The sequence below is a fragment of the Phoca vitulina genome, unplaced genomic scaffold (genome assembly GCF_004348235.1).
Source record: "Phoca vitulina isolate PV1807 unplaced genomic scaffold, GSC_HSeal_1.0 scaffold4, whole genome shotgun sequence".
Lineage (NCBI taxonomy): Eukaryota > Metazoa > Chordata > Mammalia > Carnivora > Phocidae > Phoca > Phoca vitulina.
In genome coordinates this window covers 10828889-10847692 of record NW_022589707.1, presented here as the reverse complement: position 1 = coordinate 10847692, position 18804 = coordinate 10828889, and the positions used below count along the sequence as shown (strand labels likewise).

General features: G+C 41.8%; 1 protein-coding gene across 2 annotated transcripts; it reads left to right on the top strand.

The window, feature by feature from the left end:
* The first annotated feature begins 1329 nt into the window (after window positions 1-1329).
* Window positions 1330-16925, top strand: STMP1 (short transmembrane mitochondrial protein 1). Of its 2 annotated transcripts, none has more exons than XM_032401507.1 (3): window positions 1330-1421; window positions 13544-13597; window positions 14546-16925. In XM_032401507.1, the coding sequence occupies exons 1-3, from the start codon at window positions 1407-1409 to the stop codon at window positions 14618-14620; spliced, it is 144 nt and encodes a 47-aa protein (XP_032257398.1). In that variant the 5' UTR covers window positions 1330-1406; the 3' UTR covers window positions 14621-16925. The 2 variants fall into 2 exon arrangements, with proteins under 2 accessions (XP_032257398.1, XP_032257397.1); XM_032401506.1 differs by having other exon boundaries at window positions 1349-1451.
* The last annotated feature ends 1879 nt before the right edge of the window (window positions 16926-18804 follow it).

The window sequence follows — 18804 nt, the reverse complement described above, 5'->3', positions numbered from 1 at the left end:
GAAAGTGAAGTGTGTTATAGCCATCTACCAGCATCTCTCTCTTGGCGGTCACTTTAGTTCAAAGAGATCCCACTCCTCTGGTTATAATTGATGAGAGAGCACCCAACACTAACTTGACCAACAGCATTCCTTTCCCAGGTATTTGAAAATGGTAGGGAAAGAGTGATCCAGTTTTTCTATCGTTGGATCATTTAATGAGTAAACTCCAGTAACAATGGTCATATTCTGGAAGGCAGAAAAAAACAAAAGTCAAAATGAGCGGACAATGAAGCAGATGTATGGAGAAAAGCAGAAATGGAGAGAAAATGCTGCTTAATTCTGGACACCTTTCCCATTCCCCATCGTTGTCCACCTTATCTCCATAACACACTCCCATACGGTTTAAGCTATTATGATTTGGTTTTTATGGTTTGGAACTAGAGTTCTACTTAATATAACAGATAATGGGTGAATTCAGAAGGCTGAGAGCAAAGTGGTCTTGCTTTGGAAGCGTGTGTTAATGGAGGTTGTTCAAGGTTTTGAAGACCAGGAGCAGGAGGTGGCCCATAGTATGATTGGGTAGCTCTGTGTGGAGACAGGATGAGGAGAGGTCTTCTAGAGCTCACTGTCCACCCCAGACACATGACAAACATTTATTGATCCCTCACGTTGTCTCATTTGATTCACATAACAGTTCAACGGGGAGCTGGAATTAGCCCCATTTACAGAGAAGGAAAGCGAACTTGAGAGAGGTTAAGTAGCCAGGAAGTGAAGGCAGTCATGAATTGGACGCGGCTGTGCCAGACTCCAAAGGCCTCTAGCTTAACCAGTTAAGTACCTAGCCTCTATCAAAAGTGCTCATTGCAGGTTACATAGCACACCTGTGGCACTTTTGAAACGTACAGCATCTCCCTCCCCTCCCCTCCCACAGATTCTGCGTGGGGTCTGGGTAGATTATGTTGCAAAAGCGCCACGGATGATTCTGCTTTGCACCTAGGTACGGGATCCGCTGCCTCCTGCAGACCTTCTAGGTGAGGGAGTCCTAAGTCTGGCTCTGCATCAGAATCGTTGGGGCGCTGGTAGTAATCTAGATCCCCGGCCCGACCCGGGTTTACAGAAGCGGGATTTGGAGACTGGCGTCCTGGATTCTGAATGATCAAATCTGTCCAGCCAGACCTGCCTGGGACTTGAGGCTGCCCTGGGCGCGGGCCTTCTCCCCAGTCCAGGCGGTAATTCCGGGGCGCTCCGCCAGTGGGCGGCAGAGCGCCGCGAGCGGCTCGGGGCGAGGCGAGGCGAGGCGGGAGGCGCGGGCGGGGCCGGGCGTGACCCGGAAGCCCACGGCGGGTTCCGCCCCTCGCTCGGGGAGAGGCAGGCTCGGACCGGCCCACCGAGCTGCCGCCGCCCTCCGCGCCCTCCTCGCCGACGCCATGCTCCAGTTCCTGGTGAGAGGAGCTGCCCAGGAGGGGCCAGGGGTGGGTCCGAGGCCTGTCCAGCCGGCCTAGGGCCGGGTTTCGGGGGGTCTGGGCGTGTGTGCGGGTCCCCGCGGCGCCCGCTCGCCGCCTGTCGGGGTGGGCTGCGGGGTTTGGTGTCTGCCGGGCCCAAGCCCCGTGGCCAGTACTTGTGCAGTCGTCCGAGTCCCTCAGACCTGGAGGTGTCAGCGGGCATTTTCACAGCCACTTCTGTGCCGTCCCGGCGGGCACTGGGTGATCCTCGTGCTAAGGCTGTTGGGGCCCCTAATGGCTTGTAGGCTCCCCTCTTCTGCCCCCACGCCCCACCCCGGCCCTGCTGGTGGGTTTTCTGGGAACGTGGGAGGGCCGGGAGGGCCAGCAGCGAGCTCTAAGTTAGTGAGCCACCTCGCGAGGCGCGGACGCACAGGGCAGAGTTGGAGGCTTCGGGGAGCCCTCGTCAGGCCTTTTATAGCTTCCAGCCTTGAGGATGGCTGGTTGCTGGCATGAGTCAGACCCCGGTGTGCACGGAACTCCTCCAGCGGGCTCATTCTGGGGGGAAGTGAGTGTTACTGTGAGTAAATAAATTCTATCCCATGGCTCTTTATTTCGGTTAAAAACTGGCTTTCTGGCACAGCCGAGTGTATTTCAAAGGTTGCCTGGTGAAGGTTCCCGGAGGCCTCGCCAGACATTTCCAAGTCCGAGTCTGTCTTTCTTCCAAGTGTTTGTGCCTTCCGAACTTCATTCTGATTAAGAGGCAGGTGAACGTTCCAGTTATCTTCCAGGTGGCCAAATGGAGTGCTCTGGGGAGGAGATGCCCTCCGGAAGGTTACCTGCTTTATCCAAGAGAATTTTTTAAAGTGCCCCCTTTGTCTTTTTTGAGGTGGTAAATTGATTTTTTAAATCCTTAGGAGGAAAGAGGTGTCCTTGACATAAATTGCCCAACAAAGACAGGGCTGTTCCTTTGCCTCTGGAAGTTTCTCCAGTGTCCTAACTAGGAGTCAATAGAAATAATTACTGCCTTTTAGTTGTAGGAAACACTCAGGTTAAAAACAGTATCAGCCCGTGGGCGCCTGGGTGGCTCAGTCTTTAAGCGTCTGCCTTCAGTTCAGGTCATGATCCCATCGGGCTCCCTGCTCAGAGGGAAGCCTGCTTCTCCCTCTCCTACTCCGCCTGCTTGTGTTCCCTCTCTCGCTGTGTCAAATAAATAAATAAAACAAAAACAACAAAACATCAGCTCCAAAGTGTAAGATGATAGCATTGAGCCTAATGCAGCTGTAGCTCATGGACAGACTGAGAGGACGTTGATTAATTTTTTCTTTTTTTTTTAAGATCTAAGTTGCTTTTTTTTTTTTTTTTTAAGATTTAAGGTTGCTTATCTATTGCTTTCATTGTTCATTCCTCTGTGGATTAAAATATTTGCCCATCATCCCGGTCTCAGAAACTTGTTCCTGTGGTCCTGCTGCCCTTTGCTTTTACTGCAGAGGCTTCCTTAAGGTTTCGCTACAGTTGTTTTAAGGAAACTTTGGAAGCTTTTGAGGGGAAGCCTGACAGGATGGGAGCTCTGTGCACACTGCCTGTCAGACCGTTACTGGCACCAGCTATTGCTCTTGGTACCCTTAAGCACGACCTCCTTAATCCCTCCTCCCTTGGCTTTTGGATCGTTTGTGTCTGTATTTTCTGACATTCTTTAACATAACACACATGGATTTATCTTTACCGAGAACCTGTGAGGGTGACTGGCTCGGGTGCTGGCCCCTCCAAGGGCTGAGGGGATCAGTATCTTGGTGCAGCAGCTGGGAAGGGGCCCTATCTAATCGCGCCTGTTAGTGCTGGCTGCTTTTCCCTTCTTTTGGTTACTAGGTTTTTCTCAGGGCATAGTCCTTGACACTCTGTTCTTTTCTTCAAACCCACCCTCAGGGACCGTGTTCCTTGCCATGCTGTCACCTTTCTCCTCTGCTGCTGCTTCCAGGACTACCTTGCGTCCCTTTTTCTGAGTTCCAGTTGGCTGTCCTCTCTTGTCCACTGAACATCTCTCGTCATCCCCTCTATCTCAGATCCAACACGTCTGGACCCATTACCTCTTCTGTTCCCCACCCTGCAACGCACGCCTCACACCTAACTTCTCTGTTCTCCAGTCCTGGCTGTCCCAAATTTGAAATACTGACATAATCCTTGATTTATTTCTCTCCTTCATTCTCCATATCATTTAGCTGCTATGCCTAGCACATATATTTCCCTGCGTGCTCTTGGGCAAGTTACTTATCTGCTCTGTGCCTCAGTTTCCCCAACATAAACTGGGCAATAATAGTACCTGCTTAAAAGGCTGCTTATAAGGCTATGAAATTAATTCATAAAGAAGAGAACGCTACCTTGCACACAGCACTCTAAATGTTAGCTCTTGTTTTAAGCCATGGGGTCTTCATTACTCACCTTATGAAAGTTCCATCTTTATGTTCCTACTGCCAGGTTTGTAGAGTAGGTGTCTTTTACTCCACCGTTGCACTAGCTACACCAGCTTAGCTGGTACAGGAATGTGGGTTTTGAATTGGAAGAGTTGTTTTAGGTTCTGGAGTTCAGCTAACATGCTGACACGTCAGTTTCCACTACTAAGGGGGCCTCCGGTTTATGTTTCATCACCTCCCTTTAAAATAGGCTCTCTACTTTCTCAGATGATCTATATCATTTTTGGTCAGTGTCTCCCTAACTAGTTCTTGGTGTTAAAGAGCAGTTCTTTTTTTTTTTTTTTTAAGATTTTATTTATTTATTTGACAGAGAGACACACAGTGAGAGAGGGAACACAAGCAGGAGGAGTGGGAGAGGGAGAAGCAGGCTTCCCACTGAGCAGGGAGCCCGATACGGGGGCTCGATCCCAGGACCCCGGGATCATGACCTGAGCTGAAGGCAGACGCTTAACGACTGAGCCACCCAGGCCACCCCTAAAGAGCAGTTCTAATCCACGTGACAATCCTTTACATATTTGAAGAGCATTATCTTGGTACCTCTCTCTATCTCCCTGACCCCCTCTAGTCTTTTCTTTAGACGAAACATCTCTGATTCTTCCGTCCATTCCGTCCATTCTTTATGGTTTCAGGTTCATGCTGGTTAGCCTATTCCCTGAATATTCTAGTTTTTCAGTCTTTTTTTTTGAAACATGGCACTCCTGCTCCAGTCTGATCAGCCATAGAAAAGTAAGGCTGTCTTCTCTAGTTCTAGGTTTCCCTTGACGCCCTTGGTGTTCTGTCCACTCTTGCAGCTGCCAGAGTAACCATCCAGTATTTTTTTTTTTTTTTTAAAGATGTTTTATTTATTTATTTGAGAGAGAATGAGAGAGAGCACATGAGAGGGGGGAGGGTCAGAGGGAGAAGCAGACTCCCTGCCGAGCAGGGAGCCCGACGCGGGACTCGATCCAGGGACTCCAGGATCATGACCTGAGCCGAAGGCAGTCGCTTAATCAACTGAGCCACCCAGGCGCCCAGTAACCATCCAGTATTAATTGTCTTATTCACATAATCAGAAACTGTCAATGGTCTTTATGTCCCTGCACATCAGATAGTAACCACTTGCACATCAGATTTTCAAGATTTGTTCATCTGACTCCATTTTCCCTTACTACTGCCTTTCAACATACCTCCTCTGTTTTAGATTGACTAGGCTATTTTACCGATCTGGACCACCTATGGACCTGGACCACCTATGGACCTTCCTGCCTTCAGACCTTCCCATCTGGTTTTCCCTTTGTCCTCTTTTTTTTTTTTTGCCTCCCCAACTATTCTCAACTCCCATCTTTTCCCATAAACTTTTCTTTTCATAAAGAAAGCTCATGGATCACTTATCTTTCTCCCTGTTAATTTACATCTTAAATGTCTTTCATCAGTGTTTTACTATCTTCTCAGTAATAGTCTTTCACTTTGTTTTTTGTATTTATATTTCCAGGTGCTTTTTAGTTGTTGTGAGTGGCATCCTTTTTAAAATTACATTTTCAGATTCATTGCTGATGTATAGAAATGCTAAGTTTGGTGTATTGATTTTTGTATCTAGCGATCTTAGCTATCTTTTAGCTCCCATAATTTGCAGATTCTCTTGGAAGTGAATCACTGACAGGGTGCCTGGCTGGCTCAGTGGGTAGAACATGTGACTCTTGATCTCTGGGTTGTGAGTTTGAGCCCCACATTGGGTATAGAGTTTACTTAAAAAGATTTTTTTTTAATTAAAAAAAAAAATTGGGGCACCTGGCTGGCTCAGTCAGAGGAGTGTGTGGCTCTTGATCTTGGGGTCATGAGTTTGAGTTTCACATGGGGTATAGAGATTAAATAAATAAACTTTAAAAAAAATTTAAAAAAGGAAGTAAATCAATGAATGCAATACTGTGAAGGCAGTCATATCTCCAGTGAAGGCAAAAATGACAGTTTCGTGCTCTTTTCCAATTTTTGTCTCTCTCTGTCTTGTCTCGAGTTAGGACTTCCAATAGGAGAGCAGATATCCTAGTTTTTTCTTCTGCTTTTAGTGGAAATGCTTCTCAGGTTTTAATACGATGTTTGTGTTTCTGATATTTCCTAACATTAAGGAAATTCTCTTCTATTTCTAGTTTAAGAGTTTTTGTTGTGATTGGCTGTTGAATTTTATCATGCTGTTTCCCCATCTGATGATCAAGTGATTTTTCTCCTGTAATATGTTTATAGAGATTACGTTAGATTTCTAACATGACGCACTTGAACTATGTGGCCCATTCAGACCATCATTTGGTGATGCATTGTTCACTGCACCTTCACTTCTAGAAAGTCTTGTCTTTCTAGAATAGATCATAAATCCCAGGGGAAGAAGCAACATAGCTTATGCTTAGATTTCCTAAGCACATGGCACTTAGTCAATACTGTGTGATTTATTTATTTAATTAGATATTCCTCCTTTGCCTGATTACTACTCAGATATTCATAAGATACTTGAATATTTGAATCAGCTCCTTTGAGAATAGCCAGACCGGTTCTACCTGATGGACCTCTTTCCCAGGTGTTACAGCGATCTTTTTCATGAATGTCCCTATTTAATTTACTGGCTCAATTGAAGAATTAACAGCCCCCCCCTTCATTATCTAAGGAAAATTACTGCATATAAAACCTAGCTTACATTTTAAAAATGCACATCTCTGTGGTGGTAGTAGAAGAGATATAGGTTATATCCTCAGCAGATTTTTGGTTTAATGTATAGAATATGAGTTTTATTATTACTTGAAGCAGATGCTAAACACAGTTGATAATTTCTCCACAACAAGTCTTAAATGTTTAAAGACTAAAGGTGAATTTTTTTCTTGCCTCCTTGGGATGAGCAGTCTTGAGAGAGCTTCTGTAGGTCTCTAGACTTATGTGGAGAAATAAAATTATCAATTTGTCTTTTTATTAATGTTAGATAATGTATACTTCTGGTTTTCTTGTCAGTGTGTAGCTTTTCTCACCTGAGACCATAAAACGTTTTTAGGTATCCTTTTGAATGCTAGCTGTAGCTATATTTGCTAAATAAAATGAGATTATTTTTGTTATTTATTTTTAGTGAGATTATTTTTAGATTTCTTAAGCCCTTGTCAGTAAATAGGAGGTGGTTCAGATTCTGTGTCATAATTTGGGTTTGGTTGTGTACTCTTTGAAAATGTAATTTGAGGAGTCCTGTTTCAGAATTGTTAGGTATTCAGTTGGGGTTATTGCCAGGAGCCATCCCCGGGTAAAAATTGTAGCTTTATTTGCTAATTGACAGATGTAACTTTTTGATTGGGGAAGAGGTTGAGCAGCAAATGATAAGAGATTGCTATGGAGTTGGCTTTCTTATTTTTAAGACTTAGTGGTTGTGATTAAACAGCTCGTGTGTCCTTACATAAAAAAGAGTTGATTTTCTGTGGTGTTCATACACAGAGCCAACGGTTTATCTCCGTGGTCCTCATTTTTTTTCACTCTAACATTTCCATTCTTTTCAAACATTTGTCCAATCTAGAAACCTTGAAGTTGTCTTTGATTTCCAGTTTTATCACATATAGCTGATATTTTACCAAATCTTAATGATATTTAAAAATGATTTTATTTATTTATTCATGAGAGAGAGACAGAGAGGCAGAGGCAGAGGGAGAAGCAGGCTCCCCGAGGAGCAGGGAGCCGGATGCGGGACTCGATCCCAGGACCCTGGAATCACGACCCGAGCCGAAGGCAGACGCTTAACTGACTGAGCCACCCAGGCGCCCTAAAATATTTTTAAGATATAATTTACATCCTACAACTCATCCATTTACAGTGTAGAATTCTGTGGTTTTTTTATATATGTTCACAGAGTTGGGCAACCATTACCACTATAATTTTATATCCAATATTTCATTGTCCCCAAAAGAAACCCCATATCCATTAGCATTCATTTCTCATTCCCCTCTTCCCCAGACCTGGACAACCACTAATTTATTTTGTGTCTTTATCATTTACCTATGCTGGACATTTCCTTTAAGTGGAGTCGTATAATACGTTGTCTCTTCCGACTGCTTTTCACTCAGAACGGTTATCAAGGTTCATCCATGTTATAGCATGAATTAGTACGTAATTAGTAGTAATGAATAACATTACATTGTATGGATATACTACATTTTGTTAATCCATTCACCAGTCTATAGGCATTTGGATTGTTTGCACCTTTTGGCTATTATGGATTATCTTGCTGTGAACATTTGTGTACAAGTTTTTGTGTGGATGTATGTTTCAGTTCGCTTGAGTATATACCCTAAAGTAAAATTGCTGCATCATATGGTAACTCTGCGCTCAACTTTGAGGAATTGCCAGACCATTTTCCAGAGTGGCTGTACGATTTTACATTCCCATCAGAAATGGATGAAGGTTCCACTTTCTCCACTTCCGTTTCAACACTTGTTTATCTTTTTGATTAAAGTCATCCCAGGTGGGTGTGATGTGGCACCTCATTCTGGTTTTGATTTGCATTTCCTTAATGATTAGTGATATTGAGCATCTTTTCATGTGCTATGGGCCATGTATATCTTATTTGGAGAAATGTCTATCAGATCCTTTGCTCAGGAGCACCTGGGTGGCTCAGTGGGTTGAGTGTCTGCCTTTGGCCTGGGTCATGATCTCAGGGTCCTGGGATCGAGCCCCGCATCGGGCTCTCTGCTCAGTGGCGAGTCTGCTTCTCCCTCTCCCTCCCCCTCTCTGGCTCTCTCTCTCTCTCTTAAATAAAGAAATAAAATCTTGGGGCACCTGGGTGGCTCAGTCGGTTAAGCATCTGCTTTTGGCTCAGGTCATGATCCCAATGGGATCGAGCCCCGCAAGGGGCTCCCTGCTCGGCAGGGAGTCTGCTTCTCCTTCTCCCTCTGCCTGCCGCTCCCCCCGCTTGTGTTCTCTCTCTCTCTCTCTCTGTCAAATAAATAAAATCTTAAAAAAAAAAAAAAAATCTTTTTTTTTTTAAATTTTATTATGTTAGTCACCAAAAAAAAATCTTGAAAAGAAAAATCCTTTACTCCTTTTTAAATTGGGTTGTCTTTTTATTGTTAAGTCATAAGGATTCTTATATTCTGGATACAAGTCCTTTATCAATACATGATTTGCAGATATTTTATTCCATTCCATTGGGTTTTTTTTTTTCATTTTCTTGATGGTATTCTTTTTTTTTTTTTTTTTTAAGATTTTATTTATTTATTTGACAGATAGAGCAGGAACACAAGCAGGGGGTAGTGGGAGAGGGAGAAGCAGGCTTCCCGCCAAGCAGGGAGCCCGATGCGGGGCTCGATCCCAGGACCCTGGGATCACGACCTGAGCCGAAGGCAGATGCCTAACAACTGAGCCACCCAGGCGCCCCTTAATGGTATTCTTTGAAAGACAAACATTTTTAATTTTGATGTCCTGTTTAAGAAACTGTGCTTTTTGTGCTATTGATGTCCTGTTTAAGAAACTGTTGCCTAATACAAAGTCATAAGATTTACTACTTTGTGTTCTTACAAGAGTTTTATAGTTCTAGCTTTTACATTTAGGTCTTGATCCATTTTGAGTTAGTTTTTGTTTATGATGTGAGATAAGGGTCCGTATTCTCTTTGGCACGTAGATATCCAGTTGTCCTAGCATCATTTCTTGAAAAGACTATTCTTTCCATTGAATGTATTAGCACCTTTGTTAAAAATCACTTGACCAGGGGCACCTGGGTGGCTCAGTCGGTCTATTGATCCACTCTTGGTTTAGGCTCAGGTCATGATCTCCAGGTGATGCGATCGAGCCCCATGTCCAGCTCTGAGCTTGGTGGAGAGTCTGCTTGGGATTCTCTCTCCTTTTGCCCTTCCCCCTTCTTCCCCTGCTCGCTCTCTCTAAAATAAATAAATCGTTAAAAAATCACTTGACCATAAATGTAAAGGTTGATTCCTGGACTCTACATTCTATTTCATTGGTCATCATTGATTTTTATTTTGTTATTTTTTTAATTTTAATTTTAATTCCAGTATAGTTAACCTACAGTGTTATATTAGTTTCAGCTGTACAATATAGTGATTCAACAATTCTGTGTATTACTCAGTGCTCACCCATTCCCCCACCTACCTCCTCTCTGGTAACCATCAGTTCTCTATAGTTAAGAGCCTGTTTTGCGATCATCATCATTGACTTTTAAGAAGAAAAACAATTCAGTCATGTTTGCTTGCTGTCCCTTCTGCTGCCACACTAATCTGGGCCTTCTCTGATCTGTACTTATTCATTGTTCAGCCTTTTTTGAGTAGAGCTGCTAGGTGAATACTTCCAAAGCAGTGCTTTTATCGTATTGTTGCTGGTAAAGAGTAGCCATTGGCTCCCTACCGAGGTTACATGGGAACTAAACTTTGCCTGCTTTTTGAGGTCCCTGAGCCAGCCCTACCCAGGGCTCCATACTTATTTCTCTCCTTTTCTAAATTCACATCCTCTTCTGGTCAGTCCTATTTCTTTTAGTCAAGTCATCACCTCCTCATTCATACCTTATGCCTTGATTCTCCACATTCAGTTCCCTTCCCAGTTTATATTTTAACACTTTCTCAGCATAATTAGAGGCTTTAATAAGTTGAGGTACAATGATCTCTTTCACATATGGTTTCTTAGAAGAATCACTTCTGTGTCATTCATGTGGCCACTTAATGCATGACCCATTTCTGGTTTTTCCTGCATCTGTTACATTCAGGGTCCTGTACTGGCTGCTGCCTTCAGTTATATACCTATTTTATTTAAATGTAGCTTTTCTTCCTACACATCCTGTATGAACTCTTAAAATGTGTAGGGACCGTTTTAGAATCCCTTCACAGGGCTGAATATGAATTTATTTTTAGTATATAAGGGTCTTGAATCTTTTAATCAAAACCTTTGGGGGCCAGATGTATTTGACTTTTTTTTAAAAAGAGTCTAGAAAGGTTTAAGGTATATATACCTTGTTATTTAACCCAGTAGCACTCTGGGATAGCACTCTTTAATGACCTATATTAAAATATTTACTGTTACACATATTCTCCAGTGGGATGTGGAGCAGGATCCTATGTTTAAAGATTGCTTTTTCTGTAGCAAAAAGTGAGTATTCACACTGAAATGTGATAGACTATAAATAGTATCATATCAGTTCAGGTCAGGTGTGATTTTGCTGCCAGTTGAGTTACAGTGAAACAGTTTGATTAGAGTTTTGGGTTTCAGAATTGTAATAGATTGAGGAGCTTCACTGATTCTAAGTGTATGGTGTAATTGTAGAGCTGGAAAATTCTGTCTCTTATGTACGCTGCCCTGGGCGGGTCTAGACTTGCCTTCTGTGGCTCTTAGCTGTAGCCTCTTCCTCCCACCCATTTGTTCTCTAACCACTTTGCTCATGTCACTCCTCTGTCCCCACATTTCTGGTGTTTTTACCATTTATTATCCCCCATGTGCGTGTGAGAAGCAGCTATATATGATTGCAGAAGGGATGTGATAGTAATTTATTTAGTGTTGAGCTTGGGAAGCAGTCATTTTTCTTTTTTCTGCACTGCCTTCTCTGCACGGAGTACTGTGGGGGAATCAGTGATGTGGAGGGGGCCCCATGGAGGTGGCATACAGCCATCTGGATGGACTCCTGAGGAGGCGTCCAGGTCTTGGCCTGGAAGAAGTTAAGCAATCTTGGCCTGCAGAGAGGTTGCAGACTCATGGAAGGCCTTCTATAATCTGGCTCCAATCTAACTTGTCAGACTAATGAGTCACCATTCCTCAGATTTATATTTTATATTTTTTATTAGATTAAAATGTTCTCTCTGTGTAAACTTGCCTAGTGAGCATCCCATGAATAACATATAAATGCTTTTCTGGCTTCATGCATTTTCCTCAACATTTCACTTAATATGTAACATTTCTTTTATGTTGTGTATTTAATTTTACAATATCCCAGTGGTAGACCTGGCGGTGTTCTGAAACTGGAATTGGATAGCACTTGTCTAGAGGCCCATAGTTTTTGTTTTGTTTTGTGTTTTAAAACAACTACCAATTTTTCATGTGCTGGTGAAATTGCCAAAGTGAAGCCAACATTAGATATGCCATATTTATGTTGAGACACACGTGGTAAGAACCAGGAATCCTAGAATGTTGGAGCTGGAAGGAACATTGTTAGTATAATGTTTTATAGATCAGGAAACTCCAATCAGCTACAGCTACACAGCTTGATAGTGAGTAGTAGAACCAGAATTCTATTTTTCTTGAAAATTTTCACCCTGTTATCTGGTGTTAGAGCTAAAATTCTCATTTGACCCCCCCCCCCACAAGTAAATATAATACTCTTTCTGGATTTGGAAAACTTTTGTCTACCTGGTTTCAACCCACAGGAGTGAAAAAAATCATTTTGCTTCTTGGTGCCAACTTGGTAAAAGTATTATTTCACAGAATGTGCCTAATTAATCAAATGATTAGAAAATGGACTCTGATTAGAGAATGGATAGCTGCTTTTATGCTCCTTAATTAACTAACAACCAATTTAAATTGTGCTTTTGGTGTTTAAAGCTCAGGAAGGCAGTATTCTTTTTCCCTATATGTATCTCTGACTTGAAGAGAAGGTTCGACCACACCATGTAGAACTGACGGTGTTAAATGCCATACTTTTTCTGTTAAACTCTGCTGTGTATTGAATAGGAGCAATGCCGATTAGAGAAAATGATAAACAAAAAAACAAATGCCAGTTTGAATTTATGAAATTAGAAATTAGGCGTCCTGTTGGAGATTCTTAATTATTGGAGGAAAAAAACCCCAGGGAATTATGGATCATCATTAAACTCAAAGTTTAATGAGCTTCGGTTCTTTTGTGGTGAATGGAGTGCTTTAAATTTTCATGAAACAGGTTTTGTTCAGGAAAATAGTCACCCAATGGCATAAGCATTTATAGTTCTCTAAAAATCATGCCTGTCTCTCCTCACTGAGTAAGATCTGGTTAGGGAATCTTTGTCCCCCACAGGTCTTAAGTGTTCTGCCCATTAGGTTCCACCCATGGCAGAGTGTTAAGCCATATGCTGTCTCAGTTGTATGTCAGAGTTTCCCATGCTCTTCTGTCATGATACATTTTCGGTTTTGAGTATGAATCTAATTTAGGTTCTGTGTTCCTTTGTTGTGAATGACCCTGAAAAAATCACTTCGTTACCCTGGGCCTCAGGTATGAAGAGATTGAATTGTGAAAATCTCTTCATTGTCCAAGATAATAAGTTTAGCTGAGTACTTTTTTTAATGGGATATTTTTAATTTGATGTAGCAAGAAGTAACAATACTTATAACCAAAAAAGAAAGAAAGACAAAAAACAAATTACTTTTAACAACAAAATCATCTCTTTGGCTTAGGTTTCTGGAACTGACAGTTAAGTATTTATGGAGGTTGTGAGGGGACAGGGAGAATCTAGGGTAGATTTGTTTAGTGCTGCCATTTATTTTTACTTTTGTATGCTCTTTAACCTTTTGGGAGAGTATTTCTATGTTTATTTTATAGAAGAAAACTGAATCTCATACTGCCTAGCCCTAGACTGGAAACTGGGGTCTTGAACTGTCCTGAGCTCCTTAGACTATTGTCTATATAGTTTGGTTTGGTATCAGATGGCACAGAACTTGGTATCCAGTGTAACTCTTCCTGTTCTATTCTTTCAGCTTGGATTTACTTTTGGCAACGTGGTTGGAATGTATCTGGCTCAGAACTATGACGTAAGTGGCCATATCCATATCCACCCTGATTCCATGTCACAAATTTGTAGTGATCTGTCTTTGTTAAAGTCAGGTACGCCTTCCAGCATAAATGAAATCCATAGACCTGAGGAAAATGTCCTGAATTTTGTAGAAAGATTGTCCATTGTTTGAAAAATACATCTCACAGAAGCATCTGTCCTCCATTATCACCACAAGAGGGCAAAATCCCATCAATTTAAGATGGTCTTGTGATCTTGAACTATGTTTGTTAGCCCAGAGTAATTAATTACTAAGTTGGAGTCTTCTTACAGTTCTATGGAAAATTATGTGATAAGTGGGAATTTAAAGACTAATTGGTAGCATACTACCCGGTACGTGGTAGTAATGACTGAGAATTTTAGTGATGGATCTTTATAATGCAGCTCAGTTAAGGAGGTCAGAGTTTTGTGAAGTGAGGAGTTATATTAGCCTCATTTTATAGATGGGAAGTTGAAAACCAGGTGACAAAACTGTAAAGAGAGGGAAAGGAAGGAAGGGGTGGGAAAAGGGAAGGAAGGGAAACATGATATTAACTTTTGATCTGTTTGTGGTGAAGCTTTTAATGTGACAAAAGAAATTCTTTATCAACCTTCACTTGACTTACATGGTTTTCTAGGGAGGAGCTTTATTAATTTATATCACCTTTATTGTTTATATGTACAGCTTCTACTTGGCACTGGATTGAGGTGCTAAGTGAGTATATAAAAGGAGAAGTCAGAATCTGGCTTTCAGGGAGGGAGCATACATTACTTTCCAACTTCTGAGATCCTTCTTATGCAGTTAGGAGGCTAAGAAATTCTATTTAGCAGGTCACTTTCAGAGAAAAATAAAGACTTGTACAACAACCCTTTATTGTTGGAGGAAGAGAAGTAAAAGATTATTGATTAGGTTGATGCAAAATTACAATAATCTTTTTTCTCTTTAAAGATACCAAACCTGGCTAAAAAACTAGAAGAAATTAAAAAGGACTTGGATGCCAAGAAGAAACCCCCTAGTCCATGAGGCGGACTGCAGCACTGCCTTCTGGATGTGTGGATTCTGCTGTTCTTGAGGGCCTCCTTACCATCTGAACCAAAAGCTTTTGTTTTAAATTCCAGCCTCAGCAATTTTCCTGTTAGATCCTGCGTTACCTGAGAGCACAGATGGGGCCACAAGTTAAGAACCACCCTTTTCCAGCTTCCTCACCTCGTCCCTTCCTCCTTCCAGCCACTTGAGACGGCCTAAGACTGGAATTATGGTGCTAGATTAGTAAATGTGACCTTTAATTTGTAGTCTCTCCTTTATTCTTGGAATTTCTACTCTTTTCTAAAGAAAAATTGATGAGTTTTGTATAGCCGATCAGACATAAATAATGCTGATTACACAGCTTAGCGATTATAATGGGTGTTTAAACATTTGGTACTAAATTATGTTGTTTTAAAGTCATTAAAATGAAAGCCCAGAAGCCAGTTACTCCGGAATTATCCACTTACTATATACTGTTGTCAGACAGCTCCATAAGTGCTAATTTAATCAGTAAATCAATTTACTACTCATTAACTGAGAAACTATATTCTGAGAACCCTGTCAGGAACTAGGGAGTTAGTTTAAAAATGTAAAATAATGGCCCTTATCCTCCATAGAATTCATAGTCTAGTATTCATGTTTTTCCTTAATCATGTCTTTGATTTGGCTCCTTTCCCTCAAAAGAATCCTACTTATCTTAGGGGATTACAGGTGCATTTGACGTTATATGATGGATAAATGACAAGTTGTAAAGGAAATTTTATGCCTCTTGACATTAAAAATGTATTTACATTATACCTTTATAGCGATTCTCATGAGAAACTTGAGGATTTTTTTTTTTTTTCCTGCAATCAGAAATCACCATTGTATGTTGACCCATAGGTAGGGACATCTCTAAGTCCCTCATTTAGCAGGAAGAAGCTATGATGAAACCTCCACCCAACCGCCAAAGATTTGTCATTGTTTATCTGTCGGGGTGGAACAGAGAGGCCACTTTTAGGCCACAGGCTTGAGCAATAGAAACCTGAGCAAGGCAAAAGGGCCCACAGTGACCATCGAGCTGACGCAAACAGGCTCATTAAGCCATAGGCCCTAACCGACCAATGGGCTACTTAAAACCAGTCACGGTCCCTGAGATTGCCAAAAAGGGAGAATTCCGTAGTCCCTTACTTCTCCCTATAACTGTGGCCCCTCATCACCACCTCTTGGCAGTCTCTCCTTTGCTGTCCTGCCCGTTGCCCCCTTGCAGTGTATTCAGTAAACTTCTGTTACTTTAAGAAAGAAGGAGAGAAAGAGAAAGATCACATTGTAATTTGTCAAATATATAATTAGTCCATTTTTAAAAAATTAAATGTTTATATACATCACTTGTACCCTGGGTGAGGATACAAAAGTGACTCAGAGCAAAGGGCCTCTCGTACTCCTGTCCTTCAGCTCCTAGTTCCTCTTCCTGGAGGCAGGCACTATCAACAGTCTCCTGTATACTCGGAGAAGGATTCTCTGCCTAAACAAATACATGTGTGTGTGGGGGAGATTTTACACAAATCATACACTGTATTGAGTTCACCCTTCGCCCCCCTCCCCCCTCTTTTATTCCCCCTTAATGGAGATCATTCCATATCAGTATGTAAGGAACAAGAAACCTCTTTCCCTTTTTTGGCTACATGAGATTCTATTGAATGGATATACCATAACACATTTAATCTGTTACTGATGAACGTTAGGTTTGCTGTCTTTTGCTGTTACAGTGATAACTTTGAACGTAAAGTTACTGTACATATCTGTGCAGGGTATAGCTATAAACTAAACCCTAACAGTGTAATTTGCACTAACTCTAGATAAAGTCCCATTTGATTGTGTGTTTTGTTTTAGGGACTTGTCGGGCAGCTCACTGATAATGCCATTTCTGAAGACATTTTACCAGAATCCATAAACTGAAAGGAGGAATTTAGAGACACCTTTTTTCCAGACAGTGATGACATTGGTACTGTGTGATTCTAAAACAAAGGGGTTCTGCTTCTCTTTGGAAACAGGGATCTCTCATTCATGGGTATAGGTTTTATCTCTGGCAGCTTGTCCTGGTGTGTGATACAGATTAGCAGCATATTACGCTTTGGCTTTACCCTAGAAGTGAGATCATGGGCAAGGGGCTTATTTTTTGACACTGTTGTATTCTCTAAGATGTGGATGCAATATCTACCTCACACGGCTCACATGAGAAACAGTTGAGATAATGTGTGTGATGTGTTGCACAGTGCTTTGCAAATTGCCCAATAAATAATAGATATTGGTCCAAACATGCTGCTTTTGGTCAGAATACTTTATTTTTCTGCAGTCATTTTTTTGGAACCAGTTTATGAGCCATGCAAAATTTGTCATTCTGTGGTCACTCTCTTGGTTGCTGATGAAAATCTAGAGTATCTACCTTGATCATACCTCCTGGTTCACAAGATTTGATCTTGAATGACTGAATTGTTAGCAGAATGAACCACAGCCTTAAAGGATAAAGTTTTACCACCTTTGAGGGTATTCAAAATGCTACAAGTTTAGAAAGGGGCTTCCAGAGTGTGAGTCCTTGTCACAGATATGGTAGCATGATTGCTCGTGTGTCGTTTCCAGAGTGGCTTTTTAGGGATAAAGGTAATTTAGGTAGTAGGAGATTAAGTATCTCTATATTATGTCTAATCTCATTTGGATATAGGGCTTCCTCAGGAATGACTGACTCTTCCCTTTGCTAATAGGCTCATTTCTACCAGTGGGAACCATCCAGCAACTCCGTTCACCTTCATGTGAACTGCAACACAGTGAGAACAGGCTGCCTCAGTGGTCACTCTTCAGGTACCCTCTTCTAGTTTTAGGTTCTTGCAGCAGCGAAACGGGGCTCAGAGTTCTCAGGTGAGATTATCCTCCCTGAGATAGAGGAGGAGCTGAGAACCATCACAGATTTTAGGGTGTGGTTGAAACTTTGTAATGTGGGTGAGGGTTGCAGTGAGTGTGATCGTGGCACTAAGAGTTGCGTTCCCCGGGTGTTTTGTAGGGACTTTTGCCTCACAAACCATCAGAGGGATGGGAAGAATCACAAGACATACTCTTCTCCTTTTAAAATTGTTTGAAAACTCCTGTTGATGTGATTTAAGAAAACTTTTGGCCATACCTGATCATAAAAGGAAGGTTACCAACTGTACAAAATAAGACTTTAGGATTGATGTTGGGAACTTCATAAACACAATGAACTTGAAAAGTTTATCCTTAAACCATCATCCTCCCAAACAAAGGGAGAGAAAAACCCAAACAACTGTATTTAAAATCATCAAAAGGGGCTATATTTTAGGACTTGAAGTTACCAATTGATGCCTTTAGACATTTCTTTTGATTTGGTGTTTTATGCAATTAAGCAGTGACCTCCTGATTTAAAGGAACAGTTTCACTTTTTCTAACCCATTTATTCAATTTTCATTTGTAGGACTGCAGAGAAAGTTACAATGTGGTTTTTCTAGTTGTCTGTGCATACAGGTTCGTAGAGCATATGTACACACGCATAATGTTTTCATTTCCACTACGCAGTTCACTCCCTAGATACTCTGCCGGTGTTTGTTTTTCTGCTGAGGTCTCTTGCCTTTTTAGTACTTCTTCTGGTATTCTCCCGGAGGGAACACCACACACTGTACTGGAGTCCCATCTTGGACTCTGCACATAGCATTTCCATTCCTTACTCATGAATGAGTTCTTTTTTCCCTAGTGACTGTTAGGGCCTTGTGGAAGGCAACAGGGTGGTGAAGGGAACATATTTTGAGATCTTGCCCGGTCTTAATAGGGGAGTTTGTGACACTTAGATTTTCATGTTTAGTCTATACCTTTTCTAAATCTCCATGCATCATAATTTAGTCAAGTACATTTTTTTTGCAAGGCACTGGGAAATGACAGAACAGTGGGGTTTTATGGAAAGTGAACAGGGTGGGGCATTGCAAAGCCTGAGTCGTGGTCTGCTTGGATCATTGCCCAAGTGGCAAAGCCTTATGAAAGGGGCAGTGTGGTTGCATCATTCCTGCATGTACAGCATTGGGACAAGAAAGAGTCACCATGTAAATGGCCGGGCAGTCGTGCTTGGGATTTGTTTAGTGAGGGCAGCCGCAGGATGGCTTACTGTGTACTAGGGTTTTCTCTGGCCTTTGTGTGCCAGT

Excerpts from the sequence above, each read along its gene's own strand:
- STMP1 (XM_032401506.1), top strand. The coding sequence starts at position 1,407 with ATGCTCCAGTTCCTGGTGAGAGGAGCTGCCCAGGAGGGGCCAGGG. Across the intron at positions 1,452-13,543 it reads CTGCCCAGGAGGGGCCAGGG|CTTGGATTTACTTTTGGCAA; the intron begins GTGGGTCCGAGG and ends CTATTCTTTCAG. Across the intron at positions 13,598-14,545 it reads ATCTGGCTCAGAACTATGAC|ATACCAAACCTGGCTAAAAA; the intron begins GTAAGTGGCCAT and ends TTCTCTTTAAAG.